The sequence below is a fragment of the Oryza glaberrima genome, chromosome 5 (genome assembly GCF_000147395.1).
Source record: "Oryza glaberrima chromosome 5, OglaRS2, whole genome shotgun sequence".
NCBI lineage: Eukaryota > Viridiplantae > Streptophyta > Magnoliopsida > Poales > Poaceae > Oryza > Oryza glaberrima.
In genome coordinates this window covers 2,822,338-2,839,038 of record NC_068330.1, presented here as the reverse complement: position 1 = coordinate 2,839,038, position 16,701 = coordinate 2,822,338, and the positions used below count along the sequence as shown (strand labels likewise).

General features: G+C 39.9%; 2 protein-coding genes and 1 non-coding gene across 3 annotated transcripts; 2 read left to right on the top strand and 1 right to left on the bottom strand.

Annotated features, from left to right (window-relative positions):
* Positions 1–4,347: 4,347 nt before the first annotated feature.
* LOC127775125 (uncharacterized) lies at positions 4,348–9,618 on the bottom strand. The gene is made up of 13 exons (XM_052301436.1): positions 9,385–9,618; positions 9,146–9,283; positions 8,230–8,311; positions 8,040–8,116; positions 7,839–7,945; positions 7,269–7,407; positions 6,040–6,156; positions 5,817–5,908; positions 5,596–5,662; positions 5,403–5,481; positions 5,212–5,303; positions 4,864–5,007; positions 4,348–4,663 (listed from the first exon to the last, which is right to left on the bottom strand). Exons 1-13 carry the CDS (start codon positions 9,583–9,585, stop codon positions 4,523–4,525), a joined length of 1,476 nt encoding a protein of 491 aa, XP_052157396.1. The 5' UTR covers positions 9,586–9,618; the 3' UTR covers positions 4,348–4,522.
* Positions 9,619–9,688: 70 nt separating this feature from the next.
* TRNAT-AGU (transfer RNA threonine (anticodon AGU)) lies at positions 9,689–9,762 on the top strand. Its single transcript has one exon. It is a non-coding gene; the product is annotated as a tRNA-Thr (tRNA).
* Positions 9,763–11,126: 1,364 nt separating this feature from the next.
* Positions 11,127–15,366, top strand: LOC127773442 (importin subunit alpha-1b). Its single transcript, XM_052299498.1, has 11 exons — positions 11,127–11,509; positions 11,615–11,711; positions 12,190–12,281; positions 12,375–12,506; positions 12,612–12,797; positions 12,886–13,049; positions 13,149–13,227; positions 14,326–14,454; positions 14,532–14,659; positions 14,757–15,128; positions 15,218–15,366. The coding sequence occupies exons 1-10, from the start codon at positions 11,282–11,284 to the stop codon at positions 15,124–15,126; spliced, it is 1,605 nt and encodes a 534-aa protein (XP_052155458.1). The 5' UTR covers positions 11,127–11,281; the 3' UTR covers positions 15,127–15,128; positions 15,218–15,366.
* Positions 15,367–16,701: the final 1,335 nt, after the last annotated feature.

Sequence of the window (16,701 nt, the reverse complement as noted above, 5' to 3'; positions counted from 1 at the left end):
CTGAAGATGAAGACGAAGATAAAGATTAAGTGTTTCAACAAAACGAGGTGGTAATAACGTGTGATTAATTAAGTTTTGATTATTACAAACTTGAAAAATGGATTAATCTTATACTATTTTAGAGCACTTTCGTATAGAAAGTTTTCGCATGAAACGTACCGTCTAGTAGTTTGAAAAGCGTGTCACGAGTATCCAAAATTTCATTTGTTGGAGAAACGAACGCAGCCTGAATAATCTTCCATGGAAAGATAAAACTACACTAAGATCGTATTTGAGAAGCTTAAAATTCTGAAAATTAGTTGATTGATATAGGATATGTCTGGGGAGTTTAAGATTCTTATAAGCATATGGTTGGCATCTAGCTTTAACTGAGTTTTTTAGCTTTTGTCTTCTAGTTTATTTTTGAGAGAATCCCTTATATGCCACTGAAAATTGGTCTGATCTCTTATATGCCATTGATCCAAATTTGCACACCCTCTCATGCCACTCCCGTCAGTTGACCATGTGTTGACCGTTAATTCTCAAGGAAAAAAGACGTATTTGCCCTTCTGAGTATAGGGCATGCCTAACAACTCAGAGAGGGCAAATATGTCTTTTTTACTTGAGAGTTAACGGCCAACACACGGTCAACTGACGGTAGTGGCATGAGAGGGTGCGTAAATTTGGACCAATATATGGCATATAAGGGAAGAGCCAATTTTCAGTGGCATATAAGGGATCAGACCAATTTTCAGTGGCATAAGAGATTCTCTCTTTATTTTTTTTAAACAACTGCAGCTTCTTAAAATAAAAAAAAAATAGACTGATTGAGAAAACTTTTACTTTTGATTCTGGGGAAAAACTACAACTATATCAGAAGCTCCTAGATAGAGCTAGCCACCTTCTCATACTCTAGGTTGGGTTTTCCAGTTTTTATATTCTATTTTATTTTTTGAATTATATATTTGCAAATTAGAATCGAATCTACATTGTGCAAAGGAGAAGCCGCAGCGAGTAAAACTCCCCAAACAAGGCCACCACAGACTTCGGTCGGTTGACTGCTATTAATAACCTTTAAGTCTTGACAAATTAAACTTCACTCTGAATAGTCTTCAGTAGGAAAGAAGTTGACCCAAAGGGCTTGGATAGGCTTGGACCAACTTTTTTGTTCGTACGTTCAAAAAAAGTTGAACAATTTTCATAAAACGTGTTTTGATTTTAATTAGTAAGTTAAGGTTCAAATATTTTGACCAACAATTTATTAAGTTAACATACGAGTATGTTTATGTATAAAAATTACACCATTAGATTCATACTTCAAGGTAGTGGGTCCAGAAAATTGGTTAGTTGTTGGACGTGCTTATCAATGTTATAGCATTGCTAATTATACGCAGATCATAGTGTTATACGATGTCATCGTCAAACATCATATTTGCAAACGAAAAATAATTTATGAATAAAACTTATATATACGTGTTCTTAACGATCTAAAAGCAAATACTGAAAAATAAACTACGAGAAAAAAAATTCCAAATCAACTCTAAATTTAAGGTTAAAAATTCAAATTTTAGCTTATAAGCATAATTATAAGCGAAATGATGAGGCTGATAATAAATGAATAAGTAGTTCTGCTATAGGTTTTGTCAAAAGTCGATAGTGTCACCTACCTACACTAACACAATAGAACTGCTCCTGCTTCCAAGTAATTCCACTCAATATTGATTTTTATACAAGTTAGAAATATATTATAAGAGAGAAACTAACGTCAAAATTTAGTTATAAGGACTTTCTAAAATGAAAGTACGCCTTATAAAGTGAACATAGAGAACATAGCGAGTAGTTGGTAAGGTGGCTGCAAAGCAATTCTGATTTAATTTTACTCGTGGCTATTTGTTGGAAATGTCACTCTTTTTTTATAATTGAAGTAACTATATTGGAAGTGAAAAAAAAAATTTAAATAAAATTCTTCCCATCTACTCTGAGTTTTTATTTTTATTTTCATATCATCTCTTATCTAAATCCTTGGACTTTTGAAGCTAGCTGGGGTGAGTCGTCGTTGATGGTGCCACCGTCATATTGGAGTTCATAGTGGTGGTAGTGGAGCTGGCTAAAAGGCTGTTTTTCTATTGCCTTTTCTCCAACTATCGTATCTGTCGCTGATTTTTAAGGGGTTTGAGGATTACGATAATCTCGTTTGGTGTAATGTAATAGCTTTTTGATATTTAGCTGTCGGGCAAATTACTTTTAATTTATGTTACAAAATATTATATTATTGGGCCCATTAGTAAATGTTAAAAATATGACACAATTGGAAAAGACATGACAGCCAGATAGCATATTTTACCCATCTAATATGTGTTTGATGAGTTTTTGTGCAAAAAAAATTGGGCATTTAATTTTGTACGAAAATATTATCTGCCACCTAACTTTATTAAATATATACGAGACGTGTCTATATGACATGTGAGCCTAGAAATTTTAAATATCACGGTGTCTGAATATATTCGATATTGGACTCGTTTTGTTGTATAATTCGAATAGAAAGTAATGGTTCAAATGGATTTTAAACCCGATGTACGATTCAAAAAGATTAAAGCTATTAAAACAAAATAAATAAGCAAGTGCTATTGTTACTACGAGCATGCATGGTCATTGGTTGTGGCGATTAAACATATGGGGCCCACTGTCATTAGACATGTTAATCACATAATTATCTCCAGACTGCAATCTCCAGACTGCAGTACACGTCGACGGATCTGCTCGTCTCTGCGTCGGCTTATCACGAAGATTAGCACGGGGCGCTGGAAATTCGGAAGCCGTTTCCGCCGCCGCTGCCTATATAAGGAGTAGACCCCATCTGGAGCCGGGGACGCTGACGACGCTACAGGAGACACCCAACCACCATTTTCATTTATCCCATTCCTCTTAGTAGATTAGGAAAATCAGGAGAGGAGATTGAAGCCGGCCGGTGATAGCAAACCGGCGCCGCTGCGGAGAGAATTAAACACCGCAGCCGGCATCCTTCATCAAGTCGATTCATTTATCGACAACATGCCGCCATTCAGGATATTTGCGCTGGATGGTGAGCATATTGAATAAATATTAATTTTCTAGATTAAACACAATAGATGCTTGGTCTTTATTGGCGATCGGAACATCTGCGTGTTCTTAATCTATCTTGATCTTGATGATTAAAGCCAGATCAATGAGAGCCGAAACACGGTTATCATCAAACTCCATTTATACAATCAATGGTATAAGGCTGGTCCGGTCCTCATTGGCGATCGGATTATCCGAATACTATTTGATATTTTCTATGCTCAAAACTAGATGTCCGACCCTCATTGGAGATTTAATCATCTATTTGTTACTATGATACCGATAACAACGGCGCTAGATATGTCCAACTTTCATTGGTGATTGGACAATCTAAGCGGTGTTTTTACAAAATATATTTTGCTACCATGCACACGCATGGGAGCTATTCGTGATCTTTTGAAGATAAAAATTATGGCCGAGTATTTACGAGGCCGGTGTCATGATATTATTAACATGTCCAAACAGATAGGAACGGATACACGTTACTAGGTTCCGACGAGGCAAAAGTAATGATATATCCACATCTAATAAAGGCCGGCATATATGACTGGGTACCGACGAAGCAAAAGTCATCCCCTTTATTATGATACCTGATTCATGTATGGACATGGTGATAATATATTGTGACCAGGTTTCGGAAAAACAAAGCCACCTATATCACAGTTATCATTAAATCTTTGCACCAACCTCAACCTTCGGCGAGCGATTAATTTTGAAGACGACGATGACAAGCGCAGCTTAATCGGAGGTATTCCATAGGCTCGTCCCATGGATGTAATTAACCGGCCGCCTCATTGCTAGGCACCGGGAATCAGCGGACTACACGCAATCTCCAGTCAGCATACCTTTCCATTAAGTATTCCTCGCGAAGGCAAAAGGCGAACTCCTACGGGAGCCCTCATGTATTTGTAAACATTCATGTTAATGAATCGTGATTAATAAAATACAGGGTTTTCCTATTTTCCTGTGTGTTCGTTGTTTTGTTTTCATCAAACAATATGCAAACAAGCTAAAATGATTATAAGTTTTTTTTTTATTTTCACAATAACTTAAACAATAAGCACAAAGCAACAATGGCAAACAAAGGCAGCCTTTAGGATGTCCAATAAATGTAAGCCCGCACTGTTATGTCCTGCCTTTGCAAAATGATTTTGTTCTGCTTAATTTCAACAAAAATAGTGTCTCGAACTTTGGTTTTAAAACTAACTTTGTTCCTTGGATTTTTAGACATAGGGGAGAGAAGGACCAATTTACAATTAAATCCACGCATTGAATTTACAAAATGATACATCAGGGCGATCAATTCAGTTGCAGTGTACAAATGGAGGAAGTGCATTTACAGAGAATTGTTTCAGAAGATTTACAAGGAAGGCCCTTGCTTGGGCCAAAAAAGAACATTTTCTGCAGAAAATGTTTTTTTGCAGGGAAATGAATGGCTCTACAGCTACAGTTTCAAGTATATGCCTTTCATGTGGAGGAAACAAGCAGCCAGGCACCAGAAGATGATCTCCAAGACGACGAACGCCAAGGTTCCCCAGCGTTTGGAGTGGAAGATTGTCTGAAGCAGAGATTCAGTCAAATCCACCTGAAATAAAAAGGAGAATTTTCCGCGCTATCAATCAAGTCTCTAGAGGTAGTAGAGCTTTGCAAGATCATTTTCTGTTAGCTAACATGTAAGGTTATTGCTCCAGGAAAAGAGGAATTTGGTATTCTTGAGTAAATATTGCATCTATGAAAGAATCCACCCCATATATGGTAGGATGCACAGCACAGCAAGTTGCTTACCAGGTTGTTTTCAGGTGATCTCCAATAGAACCCTTGCACAAGTGTAGGGAAGATCTCACAAGCAGCAAGAACATACACTATAAGCGCGTTCATGCCCATCCACTGGAATAGGATGAACGGCTTCTTGATATTGATGACATCAACCTGCATGACAAAAAGAGGCTCTGTGAATCAGAATCCACTAATGAGGTAATATTATCTGCCTTCATAACAGTTTGTTCGAACAGAAAAGGTAAAGCTTCCACAAACTAACATGGGTACATCAACCGTCATTAAGATTACATATATAGTGATACCATACTATCCCACAGTACGGTTTCCAGAGATTGTTCGAGCACTCAAACTTACAATGTAGTATAGCAACAACAGCAGGAATCCAGATACGCCACCGGTTAGTAGCATATAGCTCACCGTGTACAAAGGCTTGCTGAAAGGCATGCCTAATGACCAAAACATGCATGAATCAGATTGAGGAATGGAAGCTCTGATTAAAACAACAAATTGCTGAATGCCAGCAGTCTCACGAAACACATAATTACCTAATAACTGAAGTAGAAATCCTGAGACTGTTAACACAGTGGAAGCTAGTAGCCATAATAGCATTCGAGGTGAATGATCCTGTGGTAGAAGCAAAGGTTAGAGAAGTCTGGAAATATCATTGTGTTTTTAAATTCCATTTTGCTCAAGGTTCAAGAGATTCTAAAAGGGAGGTATGCAGTTCATGGGCACTACCTTGCAATGAACCAAAACATGTCCAAAATGCAATCCAACAAAGCAAGTCACTGCAGCCATCAATGTACTGTAAAAGCCAATAAGGGAGGTTATTTTCTGGTTTGCCTACAGGAAATGGGAAGGTTCAATTGATAAACATTGGTCAGGTCAATTGAGGATTGAATCGGTTGTACAATTATTTTAAGAACCAAATAATAAAAATAAAAGATATAAATAACCACCTTAGCAAACCCTCGGGATCAAATGGAGCCAGGCACCAGTCTGGTGCATTTGGAGGAAGTGGTCCATAATCAGGAGAGTTAACACTGCATTCCTATGGAGCAAATAAAAGGAATTTAATCTTGCGTATTTTTCAAATTGGTATCCTATAAGAACATGGCTATTTGATATCCAAGTGAATCGGGAAAAGATCAATATCATGTGTTTGCTTAAGGAAAAAAAGACCTTAGTCCTTTTATAGACTGGGTTCTTGTACAGGTGATTTTCACCAAGTAAAACTCGATCTACAAATCCAACTGCATTGCAAGGTGGCCCAAGACTACCTCTAACTCCACACTGGATCTGAAACACCAAAAACAAAACCAGCAAAACAGGTTAGTAACTGCAACGATGTAGATATGATGATTAGGACCACAAAAAGCTGTAAAGGAACCCACAGCCACAGGTAAAGACTCCACAGCAATTAGCTTTCAAACACTGGATGAATTGACCAGTTATTCAACCTAGGTTTCATATCCACCAGTAACTTATGGAGTTTTGGTTCCAGAAATACTTTATGAATAAGGATATACAAAATCCGATATTTTCTTAATATACATACTAAACAGGTTAGTAACTGCAACAAGGTAGATATGGTGATTAGGACCACAAAATGCTGTAAAGGAACCCACAAGTAAAAACTCCACGACACCTAGCTCTCAACACTGGATAAGCTGACTTATCTGATCTGAACATAAGGTTTCATATCCACCAGTAACTTCTGGAGTTCTGGTTCCAGAAGTACTGTACGAATCAGGATTTACAAAATCTGATATTTTCTTAATATACATACTAAATTCAATTCAATTTTGAATTCCTGAATCCAGGGTAACCAACTAGGAACCTTCTTCAATTAAAATTCGGTTGAAGTTGAGTTTTAGTTAGCAACCGTTCAGGAATTCTTTTCCCCAGTCTTTGCCAGGAAGCAGTAATGGCCTGATCCAGTATTTTTTTTATCAAGACTTGGGTTATTCCTGGTAAATCAATTCTGGATAATCATCTGAGAACGAAACAATGGGACAAATATGATGGCCATGAATTCATGTATCTTAAAATGTCACCAAACATATCAACTAGTTTTGAAAAATATAACTGTGTAAATACGAAAAGGGTCTGTCACCCAATCAAAACATTTTTGTCAAAAGGAAAATAGTCAGCATAAATGGGGTCAAAGTATATTTACTGAATAAAGCTCAGTTAGACATGATTGAAATATTGCATTCCAGCAACTTGAGTAGGTTTCATCCAACCAAATATATCACTACAGATACAGAATCATGATGTGCTTCAAGTATTGAAACAAAATCACATGAAAAGCAAACAAATGGTACATCTAGCAATCCGATTCTTGAGCACACAGGATACCATCCAAATAGAATAAAGTGTTTAGATTAAACAGGATATTCTCTTCTTACCATTTTCATTCCAATTTCGTTGCCCGGAGTTGGAATTGTAAGGATTGAATTGCTAGTTTGAACTTTAAATTCCCAATTTGAAACATAAAGGCCGAGTAGCAAGCCAACATAAAGTGCTGAAATCATTACGGCCACGATCCTTCAAACGATAAACAAATGTCAGAAATGGTATGGCCATATTAGTATATCTTCCATGTCTTGAGTTCAGAATAATTCTCAGTTATAATCTCATATGAAGCACAGCCAAACTACAAATATTGTAATTTTTTTAACTGTACAGAAAAAAGTTACCTAACCCTCTAGCAGATGAACAGATCGAGCAATCAAAATGACCAGAATTACCAAAACTCCCCCAAATTCAGGACTATTAATCAACTAATGCAGATAACATTCTTTAGATGGACAACTAAACATGTTATTTCATATCATGGAACGTTTGTAGAGCAAATACCACTTTACATGAACATAGAATGTAATCAGAATGTATAAACAATGATTGGATTACATAATTCCAAATGCTGAACAAAAACTGAAACTTTCCATAGTAAATTGTTACACTTATCAACTAACCACTCCATGAAGTATTTCTTCACAAATGATATAGCTGAATCCACTGAAATATTGTTGACAAGCCAAATCTCTGAAATTGCCGCTAGAAAGTATCCAATAGCTATCCTCTACCAGAAGTATAACAACAAGTTAACGTTTCGAACATTCAGTAAGCCGAAGAGGAAATGTGATAAAGCTTCTCCTTTTGTTTTTAAACACTACCTGCAGCACACCTAGCCATCGAATATGATCCAAATCAATGCCATAAGTTAAATTGTGTCTGCCATGAATATATCCTCCTACAAGTAAGATATAATTTTAAAAAGGAAAAACTCCGACCAAAAGAAATGGCAAAATATGGAGCTAAATGTTGCTGGTATAGTTGGCAAGGAAACACAGGGATAAGTATAACCTTGCAAAATTACACCCAAGATGAAAAGTTTGATGGCCCTGATTGCAGCCTTCTTAGTTGCCACTGTTTTGTTTGGTGTTTTCTGTTGTGCATCATCCACAATAGTCAGATGTTATTCTATAACTAAGCAGCCAGTGGTTTAAGTCACGCAGTGAGCACCAACATCATGAGTAATCACACACATTCCAAGTGATGGAGCACAATGACATAGGCATTAAATTTTGTTATATGCTTACATCACTTGGCAGATTGGAACAGAAGTTGGAAACAAAAAAAGGTATACCAGATTTAAAGTAGAAAAGGTAACCAGGATAAAAAGATTGTGGCATAAAGGTTTGCAGAATTTTTTTGGCATTGCAATCAGGTAGCCTATTATATTCTCACAAAGTTTCAGAAGATTTGCACAGCAGATATGCTCATTACCTCATTGGCTTAACAACTGAGTATTCACAAATCCTCTGAAACTTAGTCAGCAATAGGGTATCTCAACAAATTCCCCAAACCAAAATTACCTAGGTTCAACACACACGGGCCAATTTTTACAAGTCACAGGCACATCAAAGTTCCTTTGATTTGCTTGATACTCCCTATGTTTCAGATTATAAGTCGCTTTGACTTTGGTCAAAGTCAAACTACTCCAATTTTAACTGAGTTTGAAAACAAATATATTAATATTTACAACACCAAATTAGTTTCATTAAATCAATAGTTGAATATATTTTCATAATATATTTGTTTTGGGTTGAAAATGTTATTACTTTTTTCTACAAACTTGATCAAACCTGTAGCAAAGTCAAGACGACTTATAATCTGAAACGGATGGAGTACTACATATCAAAGCTTTTTCTTGAAGTAGCAGAATTCGGGTTTGGGCGTCAGGTAAGCAGGAGAGGGCACTAGGGTTGGGGGTGTATACCTTGAAGACGAGGGCGGCGGAGACGCCGATGATGAAGAGGAAGGCGGGCATGACGAAGTCGGCCACCGTCACCCCGAGCCACGGCGAGTGGTTCATCCCCGGCCACGCCCCGCCGGCGTCGTCCACCAGTATCATCATCTGCGCCCCCAACCAAAAAAACCAAACCCCCAGTCACCACGAGAATGAGAGGATCCCCGACCACGCCGTCGGGAGAAATCCGGTCGAGGAAGGAGGCTCACGGCGACGGTGAGGCCGCGGAACACGTCGAGCGAGGCGACCCGCCGCGGCTTCCGCTCAGCCCCCGCCGGGTGCTGCGGCGAAGGGGATGATGCGGGGTAGGGGCGGATCTCGTCGTCGTCGTCGGCGGAGGCGAGGAGAGGACGGCGGTGGCCGGCGTCGGCGTCCCCGTCGCCGGCGATGGCGACGACGGCGGCGTCCATTTTTGGGTCGTTTGCTCGTGCCGTGTACAGAGTAGACCAGTTAGTAGTAAAGTATGTCGCGAATTTGTATTATATTGAAATACGTGAAATATTCGGTCGGTTAGCTCTCGTAGCTCAGTTGGTTAGAGCACCCGTTTAGTAAGCGGGAGGTCTTGAGTTCGACTCTCAACGAGAGCAATATCTTTTTTATAAAAAAAAAATTATACTACTAAATTTTTAAACCTGCGCTCCATTTAATTTTATTAGGGCTAAAATTTTAATTCCGGCTATTTTAATTTGTTTCAAAATTTGGAGGCTGTAATATGAGAACATGAACTTCGCTTGGATCATCTTACATTTATTTCAGCTAATGTATTTTACTTTAGAACCTTTTATTACATTTTTATTTTTTATTTTGGATTATTTTACATTGCTGCCATACCCAAATCTTCAAATAGGCCGAAAACATCATGGGTGCATTAGGGTGTCAACTTGGCTTGTTATCTCGACAAAGCTTAACTAGCCCATTTAAACCAAGCTCATGATAAGGCCATGTGGTTGGTTCGGTCGATCAAGAATTAACAATTACATCTATCATGTAGCAAATGAAAAAGAAGCAAATCTGCCTTTAGAGAATACTCCTATGTCCAAAAAAAGACTAATCCTAGCAATGAATCTAGACACATATGTGTTTTGGCTCTCCCTTATCAACACGTATTTTCTTGTGTAGGTGGAAATTAGCCGCACAAGCTAAAGAGGCTATCGAACACTTCACATTGTCAAACTATGCTAACTTTTGAGGAAGATCCAAATGCGTCTACTGTCCTTGACGCGGCAAGAGGATTGTGGATAGGGAGAAGATCGTGATGACACATCAAGTCTAAGCTTGAGGAAAAGTATAAAGGATAGTTCATTGTGAAGAAAAAGAAAAGGCAATCCTAACTTTTCTTCTAAAAATATGGGTCTAAAAAGTAAATTTAGAAATTTGATAAAAATGTTAAGTTTTTTAAAATGAATTACTACCAGATCTTACCTAATAGTTGTACATTAATTAATTAGAAGAATTAACATATACAAACAAAATAGAACTACATGGTTTATAACCAATCAAAAATACCAAAAAGGTCTAAAACATTCGAATTTAGAGTCTCATTAATCTCAAGACAGCTAGCATACATCAATGATAAGAAACACACATTTTCTATTTTTGTTTTTGTCCGTGTGAACTAAGCTTATAGATCGACACATCTCGTCCACGCTTAGTCATCAATATAGCAATATGAAATTAAGAGATACCATATAAAACATCCCAAAGAATAACCATCCCACCTAAAACTCAAAATCATCTACTAATCGATTTGAATTTAGAAAAAAAAAGTCATAGTATTAATCTCCAAGACAAGCTTAATAAAGCCTTAAACACCCTTAAACACAACCAAAAAAACATCCCAAAACACCGAAGTTACCATTTCCCACCCGTTCGATACTGTGTGCAAGCCACCCCCCTCCCCCACGCCCCAATCCTCCTATATAAACCCCCACCCTGCCTCCTCTCCCCCACCCCCGCCCCGTTCCCCAATTCGCTTCGAAATCGAATTCCAAATCGAAATCGAATCGATTCGTCCGTGCGTGCGCGACTCGCTCTCACACACTTCGCCTCCACCGACCTCTATCTCTCTCACTCGCTAGGGTTTCGAGGCGACGACGAACGACGACGATGTCGCTGCGGCCGAGCGAGCGGGCGGAGGTGCGGCGGAGCAGGTACAAGGTGGCGGTGGACGCGGACGAGGGGCGGAGGCGGAGGGAGGACAACATGGTGGAGATCCGCAAGAGCCGGCGCGAGGAGAGCCTCCTGAAGAAGCGCCGCGACGGCCTCCCCGCCGCCGCCGCAGCCGCCGCGGCGGCGTCCCCGCTGCTCGCCCACTCCTCCGCGCTCCAGCAGAAGGTTTGTATATGTCCCGATCTGGCCCGGTTTTTTGGTTTGGGGGGCGGGCTCTCGATCTGGCGGTTCCGGATCTGGTTTTCTGACCCCCTGTGTGGGTGTGTGCAGTTGGAGGGGTTGCCGGCGATGGTGCAGGCGGTGCAGTCCGACGACAGCGCCGTGCAGCTGGAGGCCACCACGCAGTTCCGGAAGCTGCTCTCCATCGGTGAGGTTTCGATCTCCTCTCTCGGGACCGCGAGATTTGGATGGATGTTTGTTGTATCACTCGTTGACGTTCTATTATACGGGATTAATATTATTGAGGACTAGGCCAGCTCTAGATTCGTTTGTGGATGACCACGACATGCTTGTATGATAGTTTACTTTGCAGATTGGGAGAGAATGAGAGATACAAATCCATCGCGGTGTTTCGAGATTGGGAACTTTGTTAGCACTGTCTAGTACACTTTTGATTGAACAATCATGGTTCCAATGGGATACTTGTTTCGGTAGTTATAAAGATGGTGTTTGCTTGTTAGTTTACACATGATCTCTTCTTTTACTTTTAATCGAACTGCTTTATTTCGTTTTAAGGTAGCTTTTTGGGTAAAGTCCAGTGAAATATAACTGATTGCATGATTCTACTCCTATAAACAGACTGTTAAAAGGTGCCACTTTGTAATGATTTGTTTAAATGTTTGTAGAGCGGAGTCCTCCAATTGAGGAGGTGATCAACACAGGGGTGGTGCCTCGCTTTATTGCCTTCCTCCAACGTGAGGATTATCCCCAACTCCAGGTGTGTCAACAGTCACAGTGATTTAATATACTAATAGTGTTAACTAGGAACCATTTGCTAAAGCTAACCATCCCCATGGGTTTTCTTGCGCAGTTTGAGGCTGCATGGGCACTCACTAACATTGCATCAGGCACATCAGATAACACCAAAGTGGTAGTTGAGTCTGGTGCTGTGCCTATCTTTGTCAAACTGCTTAGCTCCCCCAGTGAGGATGTCCGTGAGCAGGTATGTCAACAGTTAACAGAAGAATTATAATTTCCCTGAGGGACCTGTACTGCATGATGTTTAGATTGTTACATTTCTCTCTCTCTTTTTTTTAAATCTTCGCAGGCTGTATGGGCTCTGGGAAATGTGGCTGGTGACTCACCAAAATGCCGTGACCTGGTGCTTGCAAGTGGTGGGTTATACCCATTGTTGCAACAGCTTAATGAGCACGCCAAGCTCTCAATGCTCAGGAATGCCACATGGACACTGTCAAACTTCTGCCGTGGGAAGCCTCAGCCTAATTTTGAGCAGGTTTAATTCTGGGCTACCTTCTACTTTGATGCACTGACCTAAGTTTTTATCATTAGGATGGTTTTGTTGATTTTTTGTGTTCGAGCAGGTCAAACCAGCGCTTTCTGCACTGCAGCGCCTCATCCATTCTCAGGACGAGGAGGTCCTGACTGATGCCTGCTGGGCTCTTTCTTATTTGTCTGATGGAACTAATGATAAGATCCAAGCTGTGATAGAATCAGGAGTGTTCCCAAGGCTTGTGGAACTTCTCATGTAAGTGCCTCCTTTTCTCTTCATGTAACCCTTGCGCTATGCTGAAGTCTGAATTTCATAACAAATTGTTGAAGTCTGAACTGCTGTTGCTTAATTCAGGCATCCTTCGGCTTCAGTGCTCATTCCAGCTTTGCGCACGGTGGGTAACATCGTCACTGGGGATGACATGCAGACTCAGGTAAACATATTAATTCATTTGGTTCATTTCTATTTATACATTATTCTTTTGTGAACAAACATGAAAGCTGTAATTCCTAGTTGCTGCAGCGATTAAAGAGCAATGTCTCCAGAAATTGATTTTGCCATCTGTTTGCTTCATGTGTGTGTTCTCCTTTATTGGGATGATTAACTCTGTAGCTAATAGCTGCAGTACTCTTCTGTAATGTCAAGTTATGGCAAAGCTTCTCTGATCCTACTAGATCCATGAGCATGCCGAATGGTGAAGGTGTTTGGATTGTACGGGGAGCATGCCCTATAGATATTCTTCTGTTTTCTCCCCTAATATTTTTATGGCTAATTGATAATTTAGTGTTGAGAATATTTACAGCTCATTTATTATATTAGCTTGATCATTTCCTCTTTAATTCTTTTTATGCGAAGTGTGGCAAAATTTTCAACTAGGATGTATCCTTTTTAGCTATTCACATATACATAATTCGGCTAGTTAGAATATTATGTAGCATGAAAAATAAAGCAAGACCACCATGTATGTCAAATTGTGCATTTTTTGTTATATACCAAATTCTGAATGAGTTGGAACACAGTATGTATGATAATCTAAGTTGGGAGGATGAAATAGTTCTGTTCACCTGATAACTGGTACTGTGTCGTACTGTGCAATGTTATTGTTGAAGCAGGACATCATTTTAGAAACATTTTAAGATTATCTCCATCGATTAGTGATTCAAAATGAACAATACCTATGGTTTAGTGCCTCCATGGATGCTCATATTTCCCTCTTTTTGATATGCATATATTGTAAGGATGGTTTGTTAGTGCATTGTTGTACTGGCAGTTGCTACATTTCTGTACATTTTGCATGAGATTGATCATGGGGAGTATTTGCTAGGCCAACGATATCGGTGTTGACATTATTGACTCCATTCTCAAGAGAGAACTGGCATTTCATATTTCACTTGACCTGATTTTTATGTGCTATCAATGTTTATTGTTCATCTCTCTCAATTGCTGCTTGACTACGTTCTCAAGAAAGAATTGACATAAGATTTTTATATGTTATCTGGGTTCATTGTTCATCTCTCAATTGCTGCTGCAGTGTGTCATCGATCATCAAGCTCTTCCATGTCTCTTGAACCTCTTGACCAACAATCATAAGAAAAGCATCAAGAAAGAAGCATGCTGGACTATCTCAAACATCACTGCTGGCAACAGGGAACAGATTCAGGTTGGTGTGATTTGAAGCTAGAATTATCATATCGATATTGCTTACAACATTGCTAAAATACTATTGTCCATCTACAGGCTGTGATCAATGCAAACATAATTGCTCCTCTAGTACATCTGCTGCAAACTGCTGAATTTGACATCAAGAAAGAGGCTGCGTGGGCAATCTCAAATGCCACTTCTGGTGGAACACATGATCAGATTAAGTATGCCTTTTTTTTTTCTTTGCATTACTTGTGTATAATATTTATAGAATTTTCATTGTCATTATGGTTTGCTCACAACATATGAAATGTCGACCAGGTACCTTGTTGCCCAGGGTTGCATCAAGCCACTCTGTGATCTGCTTGTTTGCCCAGATCCCAGGATTGTGACAGTTTGCTTGGAAGGTCTTGAGAACATCTTGAAGGTTGGAGAGGCAGAAAAGAACCTTGGGGCAGGGGATGTCAATGCCTATGCTCAGATGATTGATGATGCTGAGGGACTGGAGAAGATTGAGAACCTTCAGAGCCATGACAACACTGAAATATATGAGAAGGCAGTTAAAATGCTCGAGTCCTACTGGTTGGAGGAGGAAGATGATGCCATGCCCTCAGGTGACAACGCTCAAAACGGCTTCAACTTTGGAAACCAGCAGCCCAATGTTCCATCGGGTGGATTCAACTTTGGCTGAAGGTATGCTATCTTTAGCAGTTAAACTAAGTAGGATTGTGGTTGATCATGGGGATGGTGTTTTCTGATCGATATAAATATTGTTTATGCAGATACCTATCTGGAATGATGTACCACTGTTCCTTAGCTACTTGCTTGGGGCTAGTCAGAGTTGGGGGAGTCTTGTCGTTGGAGTCTTGGTTGGGTCCTGGCGGTCTGGTCTCAGGCAGTCGTAATGTCAGTCCCAGTCCTTGGGCTTGCATCATCGCCAGTGGTGCAGCTTGGTCAGTGGTCAGTCTTGAAGGTCATCCAGTCGGATTTACTTGGGCTCTGTCTCACCTGTGGTGGGAGCATGGGGGAGAGGGCGTCCAGAGCCGCAGGTGTTGTCGGGAGAGAGTTACCAGTTGGCTTTTGCCTCCTATATAGCATGAATGAATTATATTATCATCTGTTTTGAGGTAAAGAGAACCTTGAAAGATAGGGTTTATTCATGGTTGTGTCAGTTTTTGTCAAGTCTCTATGTGCTGTATTAACATGTCAGAAGAGTATTGGCACAACTTATAAACATCAAATAGCAACTGGGTTTTTGGTGGAGTCCCATGCTGGTCTGTCTATTCATTGGTTTGTTGTTGTAATGTTTTTAATGTCATGGTTTTGTCGCGTCAAAGTTTGTCGGTGGTTGTTTGCGTACTTGCTGTTGTTGTTGTCGTTGTCGTTTTGAGATTCATGTTGTTATGTCTGTCTTCTGTCTAGAAAACTGAAAACTCAGGAGAACCGCCTAGGGAAAAAGACCGCCTATTTTGGCGATGAGTTTTGGTTGAGTTCTTGGTGTCATGTGTGGAGTGTAAAAGGGAAGATGATGGTTCCTAGTTTTACGCCCTGGAACCCGGTTTATGATTGTATGATTATTACGTTATGAACCATATGCACATGATAAAAGAAAGGAAGAGAAGGGAGCTGTCCCACTTCATATTTCCCTATGGAGATGATTTGCACTGGTACTGTGAGACTTGTTCTTTTGTTTAGTCATGCGATTTTGATCTTACTAGATGTGCCTGTGCTGCTTACTACATGTCTCGTGGGTTGGCCGCCGATGATTGCAGCTCAATCCCAATGCAATCATGAAAGCAGAAAGCAGGAGCAGCAAGGCAGCCACACTGTCCTAATAATTGGAAACCATGTGGGCAGGCGGCTGACGGTTTGGGCGCCGTGGAGTAGTTTGGAAGCGGTTTCTGCTGATCTTGTGCTGGGCGTTCCATGATGATTGATTGATGACTAGCTGTGGCTTTTCTAGTCTTTTTTCTTTTATTATCGTGTACTGGGTTGCATTGCAGATTAGCGCGGCTGGGAAGGAGATTTGGTGTGTTGGGTTAGTCATCCCCAGGTCCCTGTCTCCTGGAATCTTGTTCCTATTGGATGTGATCTTTCAAGTGTTGCTCTTCCCTTGTGCTTCCTGCTCAACTTTCATGTTCACTCCAAATTTAACTTTGACCTGAAAAATTAAGTTGTATGCGTACAAAATACAATGTGTTAACACTAGCACGACACATCGAATGTGATTACCGATTAACCTCAGTGCAATCATTCCTATGCAGAT